At 42.0% G+C, this 24,960-nt stretch overlaps 1 protein-coding gene and 1 non-coding gene across 7 annotated transcripts in view; both read left to right on the top strand.

Annotated features, from left to right (window-relative positions):
* ZNF445 (zinc finger protein 445) overlaps nucleotides 1–24,960 on the top strand; it is a 39,064-nt gene that overhangs the window by 2,063 nt on the left and 12,041 nt on the right. For 4 of the 6 annotated variants that reach the window (XM_035275019.3, XM_078350610.1, XM_035275018.3 and 1 more), the window contains exon 2: nucleotides 22,869–23,590. In XM_035275019.3, the coding sequence (XP_035130910.1) occupies nucleotides 23,162–23,590 (429 nt within the window). In that variant the 5' untranslated portion in view covers nucleotides 22,869–23,161. Of the gene's footprint in view, nucleotides 1–22,868; nucleotides 23,591–24,960 lie in introns of those variants that run through there. The other 2 variants (XM_035275020.3, XM_035275023.3) reach the window with 2 other exon arrangements.
* LOC118148263 (U4 spliceosomal RNA) lies at nucleotides 11,315–11,455 on the top strand. The gene has a single exon (XR_004735018.1). It is a non-coding gene; the product is annotated as a U4 spliceosomal RNA (small nuclear RNA).

The following is a 24,960-nucleotide window of genomic DNA, read 5'->3' as shown; positions in this document are numbered from 1 at the left end:
TTGGACATTCCGATTGTTACTTAAGTGGTTCACATAATTCAAGGTAAGTGTTAGTTTACACATTGTCTGGGTAGGGTGGGAAATTACAGACCTTAGTTACATATTACAAGTCTTAATTTTTCTTAAAATGGCGCAGGGGCAAAAATGGCATTGGTTTGGACTACTTGCCTGTCACATTAGGGTTACAGAGAGCAGTTTCAATGGAAAGGTCGAGGTATGCAGTTTATGGGGGCAATTTCCATGTCACAATCTTGGCTTACTGCAACCTCCGCCTTCTGGATTCAAGTGATTCCTCTGCTTCAGCCTCCTGAGTAGCTGGGACTACAGGCATGTGCCACCATCCCCAGCTCTTTGTTTGTATTTTAGTAGAGAGGGGGTTTTACCATGTTGGCCAGGATGGCCTCGATGTACTGACCTTGTTATCCACCTGTTTCAGCCTCCCAAATTGCTGGGATTGCAGGTGTGAGCCACCATAATCTGAGCTGTAATCCCAGCTACTTGGGAGGCCGAGGCAAGAGAAATCTCTTGAACCTGGGAGGTGGAGTTTGCAGTGAGTCGAGATTGCACCATTGCAGTGCAGCCTGGGCAATAAGAATGAAACTCTGTCTCAAAAAAAAAAATATATATATATATGTGTGTGTGTGTGTGTGTGTGTGTGTGTATTTAATACCTAAAATGGAAATACATCAGATAAAAATGACTGAATGACTGGAACTTCTCAATTTAAGACAAACCCCCCCTTTTTTTTGAGATGGAGGCTGGAGTGAAGTGGCATGATCTTGGATCTTGGGTCACTGCAACCTCTACCCACCCCTGCCTCCCTGTTCAAGCAGTTCTCTCACCTCAGCCTTCTGAGTAGCTGGGATTAAAGGTGTGCACCACCACGAGCAGCTAATTTTTGTATTTTTAGTAGATGAGGTTTCACTATGTTGGCCAAGCTGGTCTTGAACTCCTGAGCTTAGGTGATCCACCTGCCTCGGACTCCCCAAGTGCTAGGGTTACAGACATGAGCCCAGCTCAGCCGACAAACTTTTTATTTTGAATAATTGTAGATTTACAAAGGATTACAAACATTTTAGAGTTCTCTTACACCTTTTACCTAGTTTGCCTAAAGTTGCTATCTTGCATAATAGTACGTTCATCAAAATTAAAAAGTTTACAGGCTGGGTGCGGTGGCTCACACCAGTAATCCCCAGCACTTTGGCAGGCCAAGGTGGGCGGATCACCCGAGGTGGGGAGTTCGAGACCAGCCTGACCAACATGGAAAAACCCCATCTCTAAAAATAAATAAATAAATAAATCTACATTGGTATAGTACTATTAATTAAACTGCAGACTTTTAAAAGTTTATCTTTTTTTTTTTAATTAATGTTCTTTTTCCATTCTAGGATCCAATCTAGACTTCTTCATTACATTTAATCATCATGTCTACTTGGTCTGCTTCAATCTGTGACAGTTACTTAGTCTTTCAAAATATTTTGAAGTGTTTTGTATTTGTATTTTTATGAAGTCTCTCAATTTGGTTGCATCTCATGTTTTCTGTCAAGTCAATCAGTTGTATTATTGTATGCTTTGGGTAATTTTTTATTCTTTGTGCTAGAATGCAGTGCTATTGTTATTTTATTGCTGAAATTATTCTAGCTTTGACTATTGGGAGCTGTGTCCCTTTGCCGTGCCTCTATTTATTTTTAAAAATTTTATTTATTTTTAGTGTCTTTCCCTTTGTAATCAGTAATTATTTGGGGGAAGATAGTTTGCTACTTTGCATATGAGATACTGTTTCACTTTGAACTTTGGTCTACTAAGTAGCATTAATTGATGGATCTTGCCTGCAGTAATGACTACTTGGTGTTGGGATTTGACTTTCTCTTTCCCTCATTCCTTCTAGGCATTCAGTGGATACTTAGATACTCTTCTTCATTCAAAGTATTCATTGGAATACTTTGTGAAAAAGAGCTGTCCCTTCTCCCCTGTTATTTACTCAGTTACATTATTGTGTACTTTGCATACTTCTTTTATTCTTTGCCCTAGAATGCAGTACTATTGTTATTTTATTGCTGTAATTATTCTAACTTTGACTATTGGGAGCTGTACCCCTTTGACATGCCCCTATTTTATTTTATTTATTTTATTTATTTTTTAGTTCTTCCCTAGTTTTCTGGCACTCAAAACCCTTTATATTTTCCCTTCCCCACCCTGGCATCAGTCACTTCTTCAAGTGTCCCTATGTTTGTTTTGTTTTTTAAATTGGAGAATAATATTTAGAAATGAAATTTTGGGCATTCCCGGTATGAGTTTCTTTATTAATTGGTAAATGAGTATAAATATTATTTTAAGGCTTTATATACATACTGAAAGCATTTTTTTTTTTTGAGATAGAATTTCACTCTTGTTGCCCAGGCTGGAGTGCAGAGGCCCAATCTTGGCTCACTGCAACCTCCACCTCCCGGGTTCAAGTGATTATCCTGCCTCAGCCTCCCAAGTAGCTGGGATTACAGGCATGTGCTGCCATGCCCAGCTAATTTTGCATTTTCGGTAGAGACAGGGTTTCTCCATGTTGGTCAGGCTGATCTCAAACTCCCGACCTCAGGTGATCCACTCGCCTCGGCTTCCCAAGTGCTGGGATTACAAGCATGAGCCACTGTGCCTGGCCTGCATTTTTACTTAAGTTGTGATTATCTTAGAAACTTGTTCTGTGCTATAGCTGGCCTAGAGTTAGAGCCTGAACAACACCATTTTATACAAGACAAAGCTGTTTTTCAGAAATAAGTTGTAACAGCTGCCCCATTCTCCTCACAATAACTGCTGGCCTTGGCTTCTGTAAATAAAACTGCTAGCTTGCTCTGCAAAATGCCCCCTATGTAAAGCTGTTTACCTTTTCTTATCAGTAACTGCCCGAATTGCTGGCCTTTGCTTACTGGTAATGACCAGAATAAGCAGCCCAAGCCAGTTCCATCTAGGACCCTGCAACTTGTAATAAGTAACTAAGATCTGTGGATTCCACCACTGCCCAGACGATGTGTAAACTAATGCTTATCTTGACTTCTGTAAACCACTTAGGTAACAATCGAAGTGACAACAAGTCCCCTAGTCCTTGGAATGTCCGGAGACCCGCACCCTCCTCTCTGCCTGGGGGGTGATTTACGGAATCCCCTGGCCCTCAGAATGTCTGAATCCCTTCACCCCCATCCCGCTCTACACCCTCACCCCGGAGGTGGTTTACAGGCATAAAAGTGTCTTGTCACCCTCCTTTTGGGACCACGGGTTGGAGAGACGTGAGTCCTCCATGGTCACTGGCAATAAAGACCCTGCAATTTGGCATACTTTTGTCTTGGTGCTAATTTTATACTCAATACAAATACTTCAGTTTGCTTAATATCAGTTTATGTATCTTCTATACACTTACACTGGTAGGAAAACACAAAAGAGGCTAGCTAATGGGAAGGAACATTAAAAGGAAAACAAATTACATTGACTATGAGGTGAAGAAACAATGTAACAGAAGGAAGAAAATCTCCTTGAAAGATGTCAAGATCTTGAAAGTTTCCTTGTTCTTTTCAAAGCCATTTTCTTTGTGGGAATGAAACTGGGTTAGGGTATAAAGCTATGGGAGGAGAATCCTGAGAGTAAGATTCAGCTCAGGTTCCTTCTCAGTCCTGAGTGTAATTGTGATATAATCTCAGCAAGAGGAGAAATGAAGCATTTCTTCCATCCTCAAAAGCTAGTTGGGACTTGGGAGGAAGCCTATGGCATTAAGATGCCTGAATTTATTTATTTATTTATTTATTTCTTTCTTTCTTTCTTTCTTTCTTTCTTTCTTTCTTTCTTTCTTTCTTTCTTTCTTTCTTTCTTTCTTTCTTTCTTTCTTTCTTTCTTTCTTTCTTTCTTTCTTTCTTTCTTTCTTTCTTTCTTTCTTTCTTTCTTTCTTTCTTTCTTTCTTTCTTTCTTTCTTTCTTTCTTTCTTTCTTTCTTTCTTTCTTTCTTTCTTTCTTTCTTTCTTTCTTTCTTTCTTTCTTTCTTTCTTTCTTTCTTTCTTTCTTTCTTTCTTTCTTTCTTTCTTTCTTTCTTTCTTTCTTTCTTTCTTTCTTTCTTTCTTTCTTTCTTTCTTTCTTTCTTTCTTTCTTTCTTTCTTTCTTTCTTTCTTTCTTTCTTTCTTTCTTTCTTTCTTTCTTTCTTTCTTTCTTTCTTTTTTTTGAGACGGAGTTTTGCTCTTGTTACCCAGGCTGGAGTGCAGTGGCATGATCTCGGCTCACCACAACCTCCACCTCCTGGGTTCAGGCAATTCTCCTGCCTCAGCCTCCTGAGTAGGTGGGATTACAGGCACACACCACCATGCCCAGCTAATTTTTTGTATTTTTAGTAGAGACAGGGTTTCATCATGTTGACCAGGATAGTCTTGATCTCTTGACCTCGTGATCCACCCACCTCAGCCTCCCTAAGTGCTGGGATTACAGGCATGAGCCACCGTGCCCAGCTAAGATGCCTGAATTTCATTGGCAGGCTCAGCTACCTGCTGGGTAGCTATGTTCTCTATGCTCTGGGACTTTCATTCAGAGTTTGAGAGGCCCATGATGTCTTAGCTTTATTCATGTTCATGATTGTGGAGGCTGGGCTAACCTTTCTTTGACTCAAGGACTAGAATCCTCACTGTATTCACAGGCGTTCACCCTGACTTTTCTCTTTATCAGTCTTCTCATCACCTCCTTACAAATGCTTTACTGACCGGGAAGGTGGCATGCACCTGTAATCCCAGCTACTCAGGTGGCTGAGGCAGAAGAATTGTGTGAACCCAGGAGTTCAAGACCAAGCCTGGGCAATGTAGTGAAATACTTGTTCCCTCCACCCCCACAAAAAATCTGGAAGCTGCCTAGTGTGGAAAAAAAAAATGTCACTGACCCTTTTGGACATTTATGCAGCAGCTGCTTTAGAACAGTCTTGCTTGGAGACTTATTTTTGGGGCTAATTTTACTGTGGGTGTCAATTTCCTGAGATTGGTCAGTGCCATTTATATTTTTCACTGGGTACATTTCTTGAAAGTATTTCTCAGGCCAGGCGTAGAGGCTCATGCCTGTAATCCCTGCACTTTGGGAGGCCCAGGCAGGCAGATCACTTGAGGTCAGAAGTTTGAGGCCAGCCTGGCCAACATGTTGGAACCCCGTGTCTACTAATATTACAAAAATTAGCTGGGTGTGGTGGCACATCCCTGTAGTCTCAGCTACTCCGGAGGCTGAGGCAGGAGAATTGCTTGCACCCTGGAGGCAGAGGTTGCAATGAGCCAAGATCACACCATTGTACTCCAGCCTGGGCGACAAGAGTGAAACTCTTTTGTCTCAAGAAAAAAAAAAAAAAGTATTTCTCTCTGGCCTCAGTTTCTTTTTCTTTAGACTAATTGCCAGATTTATCTTCACCTTTAGCAGCATTTTGGTTCATGTCATATACTTTTCTTTCTCTTTTGTCTGTTCTACAAGTTTGGCTGTGAATGTCTCTCTCCTTTTTCTGTTTTTTTTTTTTTTAGCTTCCTCCTGATCAGGTGTTTCTTCTTCCCTTTTGTGCTGCTGGAATGCACCGAGATTGGAGCCTGCTTCTCCTGGTCCTGAAGCTTCCACTGCTTTTCAGCCTTCTTTTGCTGTTGTGTGTCTTTAGGTCTCCTTTTATAGACCTTCAGTTATTTATTTTATCTCTTCTTTCATTTCTGCCCCCGCTTTGAATACTTACTCTTACTCCACTCCGCTTTCTCACAGCAAGGCTGTGAGAAGGTTCTCTGCCAGAGCTTTAGCAGCTTCCTTGGCATGTGCGATCACTAATGTAGCTCTTTTCTTGTCTCTTCTTGGCCCTTGGAGTAGAGCTGTAGTCTCTTTGTTTTTTTCTAGGTCATTGGATGCCTTCTAGTGTGAGTCTTCTTCACATCTTAGTTTACTGTCATTTGTTTTGACAATATTAACAGTACTTACTGAGAGCAGAGGACAGTGGATAGGTATTGGTTTAGAGCAAATGTAGAAGGTAGTGGCTCTGTTTTAATATCGTAAGTGTAACTCCTTTTACATTTGCTTCACAGTGGTGGGAGATGGAGGGGGTCAACATTTTCAGAAGATATGACCTTCATCTGTGACTTTTTGCACAGAGTAATGGGGCCACTTTGCAACAAGTTCTAAGACCTGTTGTCCATCTCACACTTTTTGTAGACTCTCTAGCTCTTGTCTCAGGAGTCTTCAGTTTGTCAGCTCAGTGGCTGTTTTTGGGCATTTTGGAGCCTGGAGTAGATTGATGGCTGTTGCTGATGGATCTTTCCCACCAATATTGTCTGGGTACCTTTATAACTACATAAAGAAGGTTTTAGGGACAGGAAGATGGCTGATGAGATTGCTCTCCTGACTGAACCAAGAGGAATATTATAGAAATCCTGGATGCAGGTGATCCAGACCGAGTTAGCTGATCCTGTGTCTGTGGAACATTAATGGCAGCACTGCTTGTATTTCTTTTTCTTCAACTTTTATTTTTTTTTATTACACTTGTTGCTGGCTTCTACTTTGTTTTCTTTCTGGATAGGTTTTCTTTCTGTCGTCATCGTTCTACTTTTGCTTTTGTCTTGCATGTTGTGTTCTGGTAGCATTTTGCTCTTCTTCTCTGCCTCACTTGCCTGTTGTGTTGTTTTGTTTCTTACATATGTTCACCTGGATTTCTCCTTCCTTTTGTAGTTGCTTGAGCTGAAGCCTCTGGTTATACTCAAGTCCCCCCTCAAGAATGTGCTGGCCCTTCCACTGTGCGCCTGCCATCTTCAGTTCTAGGAGTTGATACTCAATTGCTTTACTTCTTAAGCAGAATTATTGATCACTTTGCTGATTAAAATATAATGGGTAACAATTTAGGCAACATAGACAAATAAGAAAGGAGAGCCCTCTCATGCCACCTCCCAGTGGAAATCACAGCTAAAAACACTTTGGTAGCGAGGCATAGGAGCTTTTATGTGCATATGTAAACTGTGCTTTACTATCATTTGCTTTAAAATGTAAATGACAGTATAACTATGCTTTCTATAGCTTGCTTTTCAAAGTACTTTTTTTTTAAAGAAATAAAAGACAAAAAATATTGTTGTAACCCAGCGAGCATGGAATCACCACTGAGACAAAGACTAGGCCAAATTGCAGGGTCTTTATTGCCGGCGGCCACGGAGGACTCAAGAGGTATGGTCGAAGTATGCAGTTTATGGGGGCAGTTTCCATGTCACAGTATAAAGTTGCTTTTAAATACGATTCTCTACCTTCCTACCCCTACCGCCAGTAAGAATTTTTGTGAATCCTTCCAGGCTTTTAAAATTTCTTTCTGTAGTTACAGGTACATCTCACACACATGCATGTATGCACACACGCATGCACACACACAATTGTACTTTTTAAATAATTTTTATTTAGGATATGCTTTTAAACTTGCACATATTTTTATTATTGTTGGGAAAAGCAGTCATGCAGTTTCTCACTCCTTACTTGACTGTGTAGGAGTGTCCTTGGAAGTCAGGCATTGTTGCTCATGCCTGTAATCCCAGTGCTTTGGGAGGCCAAGTCAGGAGGATCTCTTGAAGCCAGGAATTTTAGATTGGCCTGGGCAACACAGTGAGACCCTATCTGTTTTTTTTTTTTTTTTTAAAAGACAGGGTGAAGGTGGCATATGTCTGTAGTCTTAGCTACTCAGGAGGCTGAGGTGGGATCACTCAAGCCCAGGTGTTTGAGGCTGCAGTGAACTATGATCATGCTACTGCACTCCAGCCTGGATGACAGAATGAGAAAAAAGAGTGACCTTGGGCCTGAAACATTTCCTTGCAAAAGAGTTAAAGAGTCCTCACAACCTTTGCTGGGTTTAACATCTTGTGAGGGACTATCTTGTTTTTCTGCACTTGATGTACTCACGTACTCCTTTTTTTTTTTTTTTTTTGAGACAGAGTTTTGCTCTGTCACCCAGGCTGGAGTACAGTGGCATGATCTCAGCTCACTGTGCAACCTCCACCTCCTGGGTTTAAATCATTCTCAGCTTCCTGAGTAGCTGAGATTATAGCTGCATGCCTCCATACCTGGCTAATTTTTGTGTTTTTAGTAGAAACGGGGGTTTCTCCTTGTTGGCCAGGCTGGTCTCAAACTCCTGACCTCAGGTAATCCTTCCACCTCAGCCTCCCAAAGTGCTGGCATTACAGGCATGAGCTACCATGCCAGACCTCCTTTTTTCTGTTTAAGTGCATGAATCAGCAGCCTTCATTCATGCCCCTAGCTTTCTGCATTTCAGACTCCACAGTGGATGGGTTAAGGTCTTTTTACTGCAATATGAAGTGTGTACACACACAGCACCTGTGGAGTGGTTCTGCTGGCCACAAGGGACCAACATATTGCAAGGGACTGGATCTTGTATACTCTCTTCATAAGTAAACACTGTGCTCTTGAGCTTGGTGTGGGTGGTGTCTGTTCTCAGTGATCTCAAGTAAAGTAATACACTGTCTCTTCCTTGGGTGACACCTAGTTGCCTTGTAACCTTGGCTACAGAGCCTTATCACCTGGCATACAATGAAGCATTTATATTGATGTATAACAATCCTAGTACATTCCTTTTAGGTGTGTGAATATTTCATCCTATAAAATGCTTTATTTTAAAGAGACAGACTCTCACTGTCTTCCCCAAATGCTGGAATTACAGGCATGAGCCACTGTACCTGGCCAAATGCTACACTTTATAACCACCCAAGGGGTTCGCCTTGCCCACTGCCTAGACAGAGCTGATTCATCAAGACAGGAGAATTGCAATAGAGAAAGAGTAATTCACCCAGAGCTGGCTGTGTGGGAGACCAAAGCTTTATTATTACTCAAATCAGTCTTCCCTAGCATTTGGGGGGCAAAGTTTTTAAGAATAACTTGGTGAGTGGGGGGAAACTAGTGAGCCAGGACTACTGATTGGTCAGAGATGAAATCTCATAGGGAGTCAGAGCTGTCTTCTTCCACTGAGTCAGTTCCTGGATGGGGACCACAAGTTCAGATGAGCCAGTTTATTGATCTGGGTTATACCAGCTAATCCATCAAGTGCAGGATCTGCAAGATATCTCAGGCACTGATATTAGGAGCAGTTTAGAGAGGGTCAGAATCTCGTAGCCTCTAGCTGCATGACTCCTAAATCATAATTTCAAATCTTGTGGCTAATGTTAGTCCTGCAAAGGCAATCTAATCCCCAGGCGAGAAGGAGGTCTACTTTGGGAACAGGTCTACTGTTACATGTCTTTGTTTAAACTATAAACTACAAGTTTCTCCCGACAGCTTGGAGGTTAGAAGCAAGATGGAGTCAGTTAAGTTAGATCTCTTTCACTGTCTCAGTCATAATTCTGCAAATGGTAGTTTCAGTCCCTCCCTTTGGGTTTTATAATACCTTAATAAAATGTAAGCTATGAAGATGGGAAAAGGCTTTTGATTGCTGTGGCTTCTTCCTGCTGAAGGGGGACATAATGGGAATGGGAGTGAGCCCCAAGGTGAGAAGAGAAGAACCACTTTGCAACTCTCTGAATCTACTCATGCAGGCCTGGCTGGGCATTCATGGCTTGGATGGCAAAACATTAGTATTTTCATCTATAATTTTACTACAGTGTTTAAGTGAAACAGACTACTATAAAGTAAATAATGAGTCCTAGGATGAGGAGTACAATTCCCAATTTTAAAAGCAAAGATTGGCCAGGCACAGTGGCTCATGCCTATAATCCCAGCACTTTGGGAGGCCAAGACGGGCGGATTGCGAGGTTTGGGGTTCAAGACCAGCCTGGCCAATATAATGAAACCGCCATCTCTACTAAAAATACAAAAAATTAGCCAGGCGTGCTGGTGGGCACCCGTATTCCCACCTACTCTGGAGGCTGACACAGGAGAATCGCCTGAACCTAGGAGGCAGAGGCTGCAGTGAGCTGAGATCACACCATTGCACTCCAGCCTGGGCAACAGTGTGAGACTCTGTCTTTAAAAAAAAAAAAAAAAAACAAAGATTTGAAAACATTAGTTTGGGGACTTCTAACTCACAGAGAATTTAGCATTTAGTCTAAACTGCAGGAAAAAACTTCAAGAACAGCTAACAACATTGTACTGTAGGTTTTCTTTTGAAGCATAATTTTTCTCTTTCCAGTCCCCATTTTTATTAAAAACAAATCATGATAGAACTGATTTGTTTAGAAAATAAATTTTAGTCTTACTGTATTTGGCCTGATTATTTGCATAATTTCAGCATGAAATTATTTTTCACTTAAGCTTTTTAAGTTGGCTTTGATAGAACTCTGTTCCATGAAGAATTTCAACTAAGACTTTTTAAAAGCAGAGCCCATCCACGGGTTTGTACTCTCAAATACCTATGAGTTGGGCAAATTCCTTTCCGTTTGAGGTCCCAAGATAACCTGGGGTTCCTGGGCCTGTTAGGAAGTGACATTCTTTACTTACCACAGATCAGGAACCTTGTACCTTGTACAGAGTCCCTTGTACAGGGACTCTATGTGGCCAAGGTATGAGGCCAGATTCCCCAACAGGCTTTAATTGGCTCTATAAGTCAACTTTGATTCTTTAGAGGAAGCATCCCATTCCAGTTAAAGCCTTGGTAAAATAACCAATTTCTCTATTGTGTCCTGTAGCAAAAAAAAAAAAAAAAAAAAACCAGATTCTTATTGCACTTATGCAATTAACTATAGTGCCATAAATTGAGAATATTCACAAATAGTTTCCAAATTCTGGAGAAATCAGCTAGAGAGGAACAAATGTGCTCTAAATTTTGTTCTCAGGAGAGTACTTTACTTATTAAAAGTTGCAAATAGTTCTAAAGAAATAAATTCTCTTGACTTGGAAAACAAAAGGTTTAGCAATGTTTAACACATTAGTTCTCCATGTTTTTCTCCTCTATTCCAAAAACACAATTTTAAAAGTTATCTGACATCTGCACTCAGAGTCCCATATCTGATTATAAATTACCATTTGAAAAGGACCAAAGCAGGACGAAATGTCTGTGGATGACAGAAGTCTATAGCCACTATTAAATCTACAATTGACTAGGAATTGTGGTTACTTCTGTGGGAACAATTTTACATAACAATTGTAACTATTAATAATGTACACTAAATTATGTCAACATTATAGAAGTTTCCCATAATTTTGGAATATATACTAATAACATATTTATACAAATACAGTCCAAAGTAAGCCAAACACCATTCACTCTTCTATTTGGAATTTGTTTCCTCTATTCTAATGTCACAGTCTCCAGAGTTATTAATCAGAATCCTGCATTTAAGAGCACCTGTTAAATTGTGTAGCTGATTAGCTTTGCTCAGTGGCAGTATCATAGCCAATGAGGTTTATCCGAGGTGCAATTATTGCTAATTGAAAACTTTTCCCAATACCCTGTCATGACAACTTGCAATACAGTCGGTACTGGCAATATTTGACAGTCCCTACAGAGACTGATTTTTAAAAAAAATTGTGTAGCTGATTATAAAACCATCTTTAAAGAGGACCAAAATGAGAACAATTGTCTGTGGATGACAAAAACATTTTAGGGCAGCCACAGTTAAAGACATAATTGACAAGGAAATTTGTTACCTCTGTGGCACACAGTCTGTTAACAAAATAATTATAATTGTTACTGATAACATATACAAAGTCATATTAAAATTATAGGGGTTTTACATAATTTTGGAACATATACCAATAATACACTTACACAAATATAGACCAAAGAAAGTCACATACCAGTTTATATTTGACAATGCTTCCTGTATGATTTTTGTACCAAATAAGCCAAATGTCATTTTTGGACTTTAGAGGACCTAATATCTAAAATATTAGGTTAGAAAGAAACAAAATTTATAATTTGATTTTGGGAAGTTTGTCAAATAGCAAAGGTTTAAAACTGGATATCACAAAATAGAATTCCAGGTCACCATAAGTCATTTCATTTGGCCAAAATGGTAACTCCGAAAAAAAATTTTTTTAAAAGAAAAACTTTTATTCTGTTAGAGGAGACTTAGCTTTTCAAAGAAGACCTAATGAAGATAGCATGAGACCAACTGAATCTCTCTTCTCTCCTCCTTTTTTCCCCTACCGTTTGCCCAAAGGAGAAAACAAAACCCTTTTTATTATTTTTTAACATTACTTAAAAGTCATCTTCAAAAGACAAAACCAAATTTGATGTTTGCATTAGTACATCTTTAATGTTAAAGCTAGTTTTTTTTTTTTTTGTTGTTGTTGTTGTTTGAGACAAAGCTTTGCTCTGTAGCCTAGGCTGGAGTGCAATGGCATGATCTTGGCTCACCATAACCTCTGCTTCCCAGGTTCAAGCAATTCTTCTGCCTCAGCCTCTGGAGCAGCTGGGATTACAGGCTCGCATCACTGCATCTGGCTAAGTTTTTGTATTTTTAGTAGAAACGGGGTTTCACCATGCTGGCCAGGCTGGTCTGACTCCTGACCTCAGGCAATCTGCCTGCCTCAGCCTCCCAAAGTGCTGGGATTACAGGCATGAGCCACCATGCCTGGCCAAGTAAGCAATCATGTACTTAGAGTGGAGCCTAGGACATCAGACAGAAATGAAGATAAGGTCTCACTCTGTTTAGCATAGCTATCGGGCATAGCTGTCCATGTGTCCCAAGGCCTTGTCTATAATCTAGTGCTCCAAAGTAGGTAAATTGAACAATTCTCAAAAGTCAAAGAGTTTGACTTTAAAGCATTTGGCAAATCTGATATCTGACTTTAATTTAGGCCAAATGTCTACATTTTTATAATAGTTTATTTTACCAGTCTTTAAAACTGTCTTTATTTCAAAAAGATTTCTAAAGTCATATGAACAAAAAGGCCTTAAAGTTTCTATTTATCTGACAAAATATTTGATTTAGGTGCTTACCTTCCTAGGCCAATTAATAAGAGCTCTTTTATATATAAACATACAACACATATAAATACACAGACAGACAAAAGATTCAGCACTTGTAAGATTTTTGATTTGCCTGTTTCTTAATTGAATTGCTGGCTTCAGGGTTGAGCACTTGGAGGAACAGGGCCAGGAAGGCATGCCTTTCTAGGGCAAAATAAGCAGCTGAAGGCAAAGACAGATCCCCAAAATTAAGGATGCCTTTTTATACTTGGATACTGGATCCTGGATCCCCAAAAGGAGGAGGGAAATGCTATGGGAGAAGACAGTGCAGTGCTTTTTTTTTTTTTTTTCCGGATATGGAATCTCATTGCGACATCCAGGCTTTCAATGGTGTGATCTCAGCTCACTGCAGCCTCCACTTTGCAGGTTCACCAGCTCACTGCAACCTCCACTTCCCAGGTTCAAGCCTGCCTAAGCCTCCCGAATGGCTGGGACTACAGGCACACGCCACCACGCCTGGCTACTTTTTGCATTTTCCTAGAGATGGTATTTTACCCCATTGGCCAGCCTGGTCTCGAACTCCTGACCTCCAGTGATCCACCCACCTCAGCCTCCCAAACTGCTGGGATTATAGGCATGAGCCACCATGCCCAGCTGACAGTGCAGTGCTTCTACCCTGCATTTCAATGCAAGGCAACCCAAAGCCAATTGGCCCATTTTGTAATCAGCCCATCTCTCATAGGACTCTCATCTCCCAGTGGGGGGTGGGGATGTTTCCTTACCTTCCAGGTGGCCAAGGACATGCTTCTCTGATCCAAGTGTGCAAAGGAGTTGAGTATCCCACCATAACTACTATTAGCTATCCCTTAAAACATATTTCCTACCTAGTTATTATACACCAAAGCTCTCTCATAATGTGAAGTAATTTCTGTACCCCAAAACTCAAAACTATCAGATAACACAATGCAAAACAGAACAGAGCCTTTGATTTTGAAAGGGATTTATCTGCTTTTAATTCCTGTGGATTCATGAGGAAAGCAGAGATGTTTTTTGTTTTTTTTGCCTTTTTTTTTCCCCAAACGGGGTCTCTGGTGCCTCCTCTGTTTTTCCCAATGAGATTCAGGCTACAAGAAGTTACCTTAGGGCCTCTCAAGTGTGCATCAAGAGAGGCAAGACAGGCCAGGCTCAGTGGCTCATGCCTGTAATCCCAGCACTTTGGGAGGCTGAGGCAGGTGAATCACGTGAGATCAGTCAGTAGTTCAAGACCAGCCTGGCCAACATGGTGAAACCCTATCTCTACTAAAAATACAAAAATTAGCTGGATATGATGGCAGGCACCTGTAATCCCAAATACTTGGGAGGTTGAGGCAGGATAATTGCTTGAACCTGGGAGGCGGAGGTTGTCGTGAGCTGAGACCACACCATTGCACTCTAGCCGCTTAGGTGATAGAGCAAGACCCTATCTCAAAAAAAAAAAAAAAAAAAAAAGGCAAGACAAAAAAAAAAGGAGAAAAATAATTCAGTCTACTGAGAAGAGAAAACTTTTTTCTAGAAAAACAAGTTCCAAAAAGAGAAAAATATAAAGGTCTTTTATATATACCTATAGCTTGCTTATTCACTTTTAATTAAGTTTAACCATAGCACTCTTTTAAAAAATACTGAAACAGACTGGATAGAAGAGAAACAGAAACCTTCAGAAAAGAACAAAGAGGAAGTCTATTTCCTTTGCATGCAAAATGGTGAGGTAAGGTTTATTTCCTCTTAGGCTAATGGTAAAAAATAAGTCATAGCATTTTGAAGAACTGGAGGATGTGGACAGATTTCTAATAATGCAAGTCTTGCTAGTTACCTTCTTTTTCTCCAGGAAGCCCTTCAGGATAACCCACTCATATTTTTCTCGGGAGGGTTGGATACCCATTTTCTGTGTCATCATCATAACCCCCTTGTTAAATATATTTATTTTAATTACAAAAAAATTTTTATTTATTTTTTTTTTTGAGACGGAGTTTCGCTGTTGTTACCCAGACTGGAGTGCAATGGCATGATCTCGGCTCACTGCAACCTCTGCCTTCTGGGTTCAAGCAATTCTCCTGCCTCAGCCTCCTGAGTAGCTGGGACCACAGGCGCGCACCACCATGCCCAGCTAATTTTTGTATTTTTAGTAGAGATGGGGTTTCACCTTGTTGACCAGGATGGTCTCGATCTCTTGACCTTGTGATCCACCCACCTTGGCCTCCCAAAGTGCTGGGATTATAGGCGTGAGCCACCGCGCCTGACTCATTACAAAAAAATTTTATTGCCCAACTTTAGCCATGCCAAGTGGCCAATATTTTTGGCTTTTGAATTCTGTCACACCATATGAAATTAATCAGTTTTAACTAAGGTTATAACTTAACCATGGACATATAGGTGTCTCAAAGAGATGGTAAGCAGTTTATTTATTTATTTATTTATTTTTTACAAGATTTAGAATGACCTTCAGGATAGTTTAGAGAAAGGAAAATTCAAGATAGGAAATCAGAAGCTATCCTTGGGCGGGAAGTGGGAGGTGATCCTCAATAAATGGCAAAGTTACATAAATAAAAAACCAGAAAGGAATCATTCTGGAAGCCAGGAATAGAACCTAGGCTGCCATTGTCAAAAAGCAAAGCCTTAGCTACTGAGTTAGAGCAGTGAGCAGTTTCTGTTGCTCAATTTCAAGCTTGCAAAGGCTTTTTAACTGCTCAAGATAATTGTTAGGGCTAACTATGACATCAACCTCAAAATTCCTGTCCTCTGGATGGTGGAAACCAAGAGAAAGTATCTCCACATGGTCACAAAATTAAGCTCTCAAGGACACAAACAATACAAAGGCCAGGCATGCTCACACCTGTAATCCTGACACTTTGGGAGGCCTATGCAGGTGCATCATCTGAGCTCAGGAGTTCAAGACCAGCTTGGGAAACACAGCAAATCCCCGTCTCTACTAAAATTTTAAATATTCGCTGGGCGTGACAGTGTATTCCTGTAATCCCAGCTACTCGGGAGGCTGAGGCAGGAGAATTGCTAGAACCTGGGAGGTGGAGGTTGCAGTGGGCCAAGATTGCGCCACTGCACTCCAGCTTGGGCAACAGAACAAGACTCTGTCTCTTAAAAAAAAAAAAAAAAGGCTGGGTTCACGCCTATAATCCCAGCACTTGGGTGGCTGAGGCAGGAGGATCACAAGGTCAGGAGTTGGAGATCAGCCTGACCAACATGGTGAAACCCTGTTTCTACCAAAAAAAAAAAGTTCATATAGTATTGGTTTCAGAGATCTGTAGCAAAGTTTGTAACTGACTAGCCTGCTAGGCTGGCTTGAAAAATGGACTTACAGGGGTCCTAAACCCACGTTCTTCCTGTGATACTCCTTTCTCCATTACAGAACGCAGAAAGACAAATTCTTAGCCCAAAATACACCAGATTTGCTGTCACCTAAGACTAGTCTTGCAAATTCTTTTTCTATTAATCAAACGCTTGCAGAGGGGCAAATAGTGACATTTACCATTTACCCAGACAGAGAAAGAGAGAGAGACCAGAAACGTAGCTGATAAGAATTTCTTACCCTTTTTTGCCAGCATACCAGGTTTCTGGGCTCCATTTCTCTGCAGCTTCCAGAAGAACGGAGCAGCTTCTGATGACCCTGCTCACTGCACCATAGCTATGGAATTCAAGCCACTTTACAAGAGAAAATCGCCCTTTTCTGTTTTATGGAACCATAGGCAAGATTCTTAATTTGCAAGATGCTGCCCAACAGGCTGCATGGGGAACTGAATTAACATTTTCCATCCCAGCAAGCACACATAACAAAACAGACATTAGTCACCTTGTTCAGCACCCAGTTGACACTCAAACTTTTTTTCCATTGGTCCCTGTTCTCTTTGATCCATTCCAGGTGGGAAGGGACAACCTCCAAATGGTAATTCATAGTGGGATCTCTGGGCAAGAAGAGCAGATATTCACCTCGAGAGACACGCCTATTGAGCCTTCTTTAATGCTCAATTGAATGTGACCAGACAAGGAGAGTTCTTTGAGTTAGGCCTGCTGGACTTCCATCAGCAACCCCTCTAAGATCCCTTCTACACATACAAATTCACACAAAGACGAGACCCACAGAAGGCCTTCCAAATCATATCCCTAACCAAGAGTATCCCTTCCAAATTATCCTCCTATTCTCTGAGAAACCTCCTCGAAATCTTCCTGTTTGAGTAGAAGTCTTCCAAACTAGGACTTCCTACTAGTTAGAAAGAGCACCCCCCAGGATCTGAACAGACATCCACAATGGTGCTACAGACACAGACACTCTAATGGGATTACAGACACCACACCATAGGACTGCAGAACCTGCTGGGAGAAGGAAGGAGGTGTTGGAGGCACCTAGGATACTCACCAATGCAGACACCCTGCAGTGGGGCCACAGACAGACACCGTGTGATCCGGCTATAGTTAAGGGATGTCTCCCCAGGACTGTTTCTCCATTGCAGTTAAATCTGTGCACATTTGGTGGGCAGTGCCCTGCCAGTAGAGAGAGTACCAGAGTCAGCCCCCAGTCCAAGAGAACTAGATAGCTGCTTGGGCTGGCTTCTGGATCCATCACTGGAGGAGGCCACTGAACCACGGGCAGGTAGCCACAAGGGCAGTCCCTGACAAGCCCCAAATTTATAATCGCCCAAGGGGTTAACTTTGCCTGCTGCCTAGACAGCCAATTCAAGACAGGGGAATTACAATAGAGAAAGAGTAATTCATGCAGAGCTGGTTTGTGCAGGAGACCAGTAATTTATTAATATTCAAATCAGTCTCCCCAGCCATTCAGGGAGCAGAGTTTTGAAGGATAATTTGGTGGGTTGGGGGAAGCCAGTGAACCAGGAGTGCTGATAGGTCAGAGATCATAGGGAGTCACAGCTGTCTTCTTGTGCCCAAGTCAGTTCCTGGGTGGGGGCCACAAGATCAAATGAGTCAGTTTATTAATCTGGGTTGTGCCAGCTAATCCATCAAGTGCAGGTTCTGCAAAATAGGCATTGATTTTAGGAGCAGTTTAGGGTAAGTCAGAATCTTGTAGCTCCAGCTGCTTGACTCCTAAACCATGTTTCTAATCTTGTGGCTAATGTTAGTCCTGCAAAGGCAATCTAGTCCCCAGGCAAGAAGGAGGTCTGCTTTGGGAAAGGCTGTTAGTCTTTGTTTAAACTGAAAACAAAGTTTCTCCCAAAGTTAGTTCAGCCTATGCCCATGAATGAACAAGGCCAGCTTGGAGATGAGAAGCAAGATGGAGTCAGTTAATTTAGATCTCTTTCACAGCCTCAGTCATAATTCTGCAAAGGCAGTTTCACTTTTCTTTAGGCCTATTGTTGGGCAAGTAGGTTGTTTTCAATATTGTGTTACAGAGTGCTCTAGTGTACACACACGTAAATGTCTGTATACCATGCATCTATTTTTCCAGGGTAGAGTCTTGTTTTATTTTTTAAATAGAAAAGGAGTCTTGCTGTGTTGCCCAAGCTGTTCTTGAATTCCTGGGCTCAAGTGATCCTCCCATATTGGCCTCCTAAAGTGGTGGGTTTACAGGTGTGAGCCACCACGCCTGGCTCTCAGGGTAGATTCTTAGAAGGGAAATTCCTGGGGCATAAAGAATGTGCTTTTTTAGTATAAATCTTTAACTAGAATTTATTCTCTCAGTGTGTGTTTTGTTATTTTAGTTTGGCTAGCCAGTTATCCCAATGCAATTCATTGAATAGTCTAATCTTTCCCACTGATTTGTATTGTTACCTCCATTATAGACCAAAAATATATTTATTTATAAGCTCTTGTCAGGATTCTGTATATACTGTTTCTTTTTCTTTTTTGAGACGGACTCCCACTCTGTCACCCAGGGTGGAGTGTGGTGGCACAATCTCAGCTCACTGCAGCCTCCGCCTCCCAGGTTCAAGAAATTCTCCTGCCTTAGCCTCCTGAGTAGCTGGGACTACAGGTACATGCCACTACACCCAGCTAATTTTTTATTTTTAGTAGAGATGGGGTTTCACCATATTGGCCAGGCTGGTCTCAAACTCTTGACCTCAGGTGATCTGCCCACCTTGACCTCCCAAATTGCTGGGATTACAGGCATGGGCTACTGTGCCCAGCTGTACTGTTTCTTTTATCTACTATTTGCATATTCCTTCAGTAATACTCAATGTTTTCTTTTCTTTCTTTCTTTTTTTTTTTTTTGAGACGGAGTTGCGCTGTTGTTACCCAGACTGGAGTGCAATGGCACAATCTCGGCTCACTGCAACCTCCACCTTCTGGGTTCAAGCAATTCTCCTGCCTTAGCCTCCCGAGTAGCTGGGACTACAGGCGCGCACCACCATGCCCAGCTAGTTTTTTGTATTTTTAGTAGAGATGGGGTTTCACCTCCTTGACCAGGATGGTCTCAATCTCTTGACCTCGTGATCCACCTGCCTTGGCCTCCCAAAGTGCTGGGATTACAGGCGTGAGCCACTGCGCCTGGCCTCAATGTTTTCATTAATGTAGCTTTATAGTAAGCCTTAATGCCAAGTAGAACAAATCTTTTTACCTCTAAAAAGTTATCTTGGCTATTCTTGGCCTTTTACTCATTTGCTTGAATTTTAGAATATGCTTATCAAGCCCTAAGAAGAGATACTGGAATTCGTTTGGGATTTTATTAACCACACATTAGGAAGAATTAGCATCTTAAAAAGAATTGTCTTTCCATACTTAAGATTTATTCAGATCTATTATGTTTTTTTGGTAAGGGTTTCCGTTTCTCTTTTAAGATCTTATACATTTTTTATTAGCTTTACTTCTGGGTGTTTTATTTTGTTATTGTTTTGTTGATTAATTTTCTGATTGATTGTTGCTGTTTGGTAGAGCAGCTCATAAAACTCAGGGAAGCACATTTCTCAATATATTGTAAAGGGTATTTTAAAGGACTCAATAAACAACTAGATGAAGAGATACGTAGAGGGAGGTCTGGCAGTGTTCTAGGTACAGGAGCTTTCGTTCCTGTGTCACTATCCCAGGAGTTGGGATATGTCACTATCCTGGCACATGGGTGAGTTCTTGTTCCTTCCTGCAAGCCTCCACGAGTGCAGTCGTCCATAGTTCTCTGTACCTCATCCTCTTGGACCCTTTATGGAGACTTCATTGGGTAAGCATGATTGAAGCATGGACAACCATGTAAAATGTGACCGGACAAAAAGTTTGATCTCATACTGATAGACTGAGTGGGGACACTCAGTGAGGCTGTCAGTTCAGATTCTTCTTGGTCTCTCTGTACAGCATTCCTACCTACTGAATATGAGGCAGGACTTCTGAAATGTCGGTCTTATGACTTACAATCAGATAAGATAGGTCAGAGAATTTATGGCCAGCATCAAGACAGAAAAGGGGGAAAGATTATCATGTATTTTAGTTTCTATGGCCTGCCTTGGGAAGAAAAAGGAGCCAGTGAGAGGAGGGCAGGAAAAGTTCAGAGAGAGATGTTCTATTTTCTGAGCCCTGCTTCTGAGGCCTAAAATGCCCCAATATTATAACAAAAGGCTATCTTACCTTTATCACTCTGAAGTTCCAAAGCTGCTTCAGGAACCAAGGACAAAGACCAAATAATTTAACAAAAGATATGCTTATTGTTTTAGTCACTCAGGAAATAACAAGGGCTATGGGAGTTACGAGCCATGAACCATGGATAAGGACCAACGTGTATGTATATCATATCACAGGTATCAAACTTAAGAACTATTTGCTTCATCCTAGGTCCTAAAGGTTTTCTCCTATGTGGTTTTGTTTGTTTGCTTTTTGAGATGGGGTCTCACTCTGTTGCCCAGGCTGGAGTGCAGTGGCACGATCTCGGCTCACTGCAACCTCCGCCTCCCGGATTCAAGCGATTCTCCTGCCTCAGCCACCACAAGTAGCTGGGACTACAGTTGTGTGCCGCTATGCCCAGCTAGGTTTTGTATTTTTAGTAGAGACAGGGTTTCACCATGTTGGCCAGGATGATCTCAATCTCTTGACCTTATGATCCTCCCACTTTGGCCTCCCGAAGTGCTCCTGAAGTGTTCTAGGTGTGAACCACCAAGCCCAGCCTCTTAATGTTGTTTTCTAAAAATTATATAGTTTTATGGCTTACATTTAAGTCTGTGATCCATTTTGAATTTAAGTGTATAAGAGGCGATATTTCAGTCAGCTTTCCTTATTTTGCCTATGGATGTCCAGTTGCTCCGGCAACATTTGGGGAAAAGACTACCCTTCCTCTTTTGAACTGCTTTTGTATCTTTATCAAAAATCTATTGTAGGTTGGGCTCAGTGGCTCATGCCTGTAATCTCAGCTACTTAGGAGGCTGATGTGGGAGGATCGATTGCTTGAGGCCAGGAGTTTTAGGTAATATAGGCCCCATCTCTAAAAATAATTTTTAAGTTATCTGGGTGTGGTGTCACATGCCTGTAATCTCAGCTACTCAGGAGGCTGAGGCAAGAGGATTGCTTGAGCCTAGGAGTTTGAGGCTACAGTGAGCTGTGATCACACCACTGCACTCCAGCCTGGGCAGCAGCAAGAGACCTTGCCTTAAAAAAAAATAAAAATCAGTTGGGTATATTGCAGGTGTGGACTCCTACATAGTGATGTGATATGTAGCACAAGCTCCTTCCTCAGGTATGAAGAAACAAACATCCTTCAGAGTTCAAAATATACTCTAGATAGTCTCTTTTTTGAGATGGAGTCTCGCTCTCTTGTGCAGGTTGGTGTGTAGAGTGCAGTGGCACGATCTCAGGTCACTGCAAACCTCTGCCTCTCAAGCTCAAGCAATTCTTGTGCCTCAGCCTCCCAAGTAGCTTGGATTACAGGCACATGCCACCATTCCCAGCTAATTTTTTGTATTTTTTGTAGAGTTGGAGTTTTGCCATGTTGGTCAGGCTGGTCTCGAACTCCTAACCTCAAGACATCCACCCACCCTGGCCACCCGAAGTGTTATCTCCTAAAAGTGGCTTGAACCCTTGGACACCACATTTTATGATGAATTATGAAAAGAAATACAAAAGTTGAGTGGGAAGCTGGATTAGTAGTTTTCAAATTATAATTTGTAACCCACTGTTGGGTCATAAAGTCAACTAGGGGATTCTTAGTCAGCATTTTCTTTTGTTTTTGAATTGCTCATTTGAGATATTTAAAAATATTGTAATAGTAAAATCACATATAATATTAAACAGAACAGTTGGGCATAATTGTGAGGTTCTGTTTCTGGTTTTTCTGTTTTATTCCATTGATCTATGTGTCTCTTCCTCCACCAATACTACACAGTCTTCATTACTGTAGCTATAAGTCTTGAAATCAGGTAGACTGTTTTTAGGCTGATCCCTCCCACTTTATTCTTGTCATAATTGTTATTTGTTTGTTTGTTGGCATGCTTGTTTGTTTTGAGACAGAGTCTTGTCTTGCTCAGGCCGGAGTGCAGTGGTGTGATCTCTGCTCACTGCAACCTCTGCCTCCCAGGTTCAGGTGATTCTCATGCCTCAGCCTCCCAAGTAGCTGGGATTACAGGCACACACCACCATGCCCAGCTAAGTTTTTTTATTTTTAGTACAGATGGGGTTTCGCCATGTTACCCAGGCTGGTCTCAAACTCCTGAGCTTAGGCAATCCGCCTGCCTTGGCCTCCCAAAGTGCTAGGATTACAGGTGTGAGCCACCTTGCCTGACCTGTCATAATTTTAGTTATTCTAATTCCATTGCCTTTTCACATAAATTTTAGAATAATCTTGTCTATTCATCTATAAAAAGATCTTGTTGAAATTTTGGTAGGAGTTGAATTAGACCTATAGATCAATTTGGAGAGAATTTACATCTTTACTGGGTCACATCTTCCAGTACATGACTATGGTATGTCTGTTCATTTATTTAGATCTTCTCTGACTTTTTTCATCAGCCCTTTCTGTTTTTTACAAAGTTTTAATGTACAAGTCCAGCATATGTTTTAATGTAGGATATTTTCTTACCTTACTCCAATAGGGGACAACCTAGCCCTGGTCTGCTTGATCCTGGCGTGTACATCTGTGCAAATGCTCTTCTCATACATGCAAAGATGATCCCAACCACAAGGATCCAACTGCACCATGTATAATGGATATCATTCTCTCATCCCCTCCTGCACAGAAATGCTGATTATTTCAGTCACTTGTCAAAGACTTCTGATGGCTCAGCAAATGGCATTGTTCACTGCAGTGCTGAGAAGATACTTCTGAGGACCCACATCTAAGGTGGACTTGGCTTGTGCTCTTCTGGGTAGTCCCTGAACAGGAGTGATGCCTCCAGGCAGGTGGCATGCTGTCTATCCAGCTCAGGCCCAGTCTTCAAGGGAACGAGGGCGGCTTCAGACAGTAAAGAAGGAAGAAGAGGATGAAAGCTATACTCCAGTGCAGGCTGCCAGACCACAGACACTCAACCGCCCTGGCCAGGAGCTGTTCCGCCAGCTCTTCAGACAGCTTCGCTACCATGAGTCTTCTGGGCCCCTAGAAACTCTGAGCCGGCTCCGGGAACTCTGTCGCTGGTGGCTGAGGCCTGATGTTCTCTCCAAGGCACAGATCCTGGAGCTGCTGGTGCTGGAACAGTTCCTGAGCATCCTGCCTGGGGAGCTCCGGGTCTGGGTGCAGCTCCATAACCCTGAGAGTGGTGATGAGGCTGTGGCCTTGCTGGAGGAGCTGCAGAGGGACCTTGATGGGACATCACATAGGGTGAGTGTGAGCAAGTGTATGGTGCCCAGGGCACTCTGCCTGCTGGTTAGCCAGCTTGTCTGGGGATGGGGCTGGCCCTCTGAACTGTCAGTAGAGAGGAATGCAGAGGAAGTCTTCCCTTCTTCCCATGGTTCCTGAGCAGCTGAGAATGGGACCCTGAGCCATGGACCCTTTAGGATATACCCAAAGGAATATCAGCTCCAGATAGGGTCAGCAAGTCTCCGTAAATAACAGTAATTCTGTGCATTGTGGCTCACACATGTATTCCCAGCACTTTAGGAGGCTGAAGTGGGAGGATTGCTTGAGCCCAGGAGTTCAAGCCAGCCTGGACAACATAGGGAGACCCCCTACTGTCTCTATAAATAATTTTAAAATTAGGCCAGGCATGGTGGCTCACACTTGTAATCCAAGCCCTTAGAGTCCAAGGTGGTTAGATTGCTTGAGCACAGGAATTCATGACCAGCCTGGGCAACATGGCAAAACCCTGTTTCTACAAAAATTAGCTGGACATGGTGGCTTGTGACTAGTCCTAGCTACTTGGGGGACTGAGGTGGGAGGATCGCTTTAACCCAGGAGATCAAGGCTGCAGTGAGCTGTGATTACACCACTGCACTCCAGCCTGGGTGACACAGCAAGACCCTGTCTCAAAAACAAAACAAAAATGGCCAGTAACTAGTCTTTGGACACAGTGACTTACAGTATACAAAGTCCATCTCCACATATTATCTAATTTTAGTTGAGACTAACCATAGCCCTGTAAAGTGGCAGGGGTTGGGACAGCACTTAGGGTCAGGGCTCTTGACTTCTCAGTGGGAGAGTACATGTTAGAAGAGCACTCTGCAGGCACATGTAGCTTTCTTCTCAGTAAGCTTTTTTTTTTTTTTTGAAATATGCAGCACCATGTATTTTTAGTAGAGACGTGGTTTCATCGTTTTGGCCAGGCAGATCTCAAACTCCTGACCTCAGGTGCTGCACCCGCCTTGCCCTCCCAAAATGCTGAGATTACAGATGTGAACCACTGTGCTGAGCACTTCTCAGTAAGCTTTTGGGGATCTGTTCTATGTGTGTGAGATGGGAGGCAGGGAAGATGGACATGAGTGCTGAGGGGCAGTGCTGAGCTGAGAAATAGGAAGACCTTGATTTTAGGCATCATTCCACAACCTCAGTGTCCCTGACCACATCATTGTACCTTTCAGAGCCTCTGTTCATTGAGAAGAAAATTCAGAAATGGTCTAATCATGACAATTTGTTCAGTAAATATTTGAGTGCTTATCATGTGCCTGGCCCTGGCAGAATTGGCAGTCCCAGGCCTGGCAGTGGGGTGGCAGCAGGTCAGTTCAAGTGCGTTCTTCCTGCTCCTTCTGCTGCAC

This window comes from Callithrix jacchus, chromosome 15, assembly GCF_049354715.1.
Source record: "Callithrix jacchus isolate 240 chromosome 15, calJac240_pri, whole genome shotgun sequence".
NCBI lineage: Eukaryota > Metazoa > Chordata > Mammalia > Primates > Cebidae > Callithrix > Callithrix jacchus.
The sequence above is the reverse complement of the archived record's forward strand: the minus strand, read 5'-3'. Positions and strand labels throughout refer to the sequence as shown.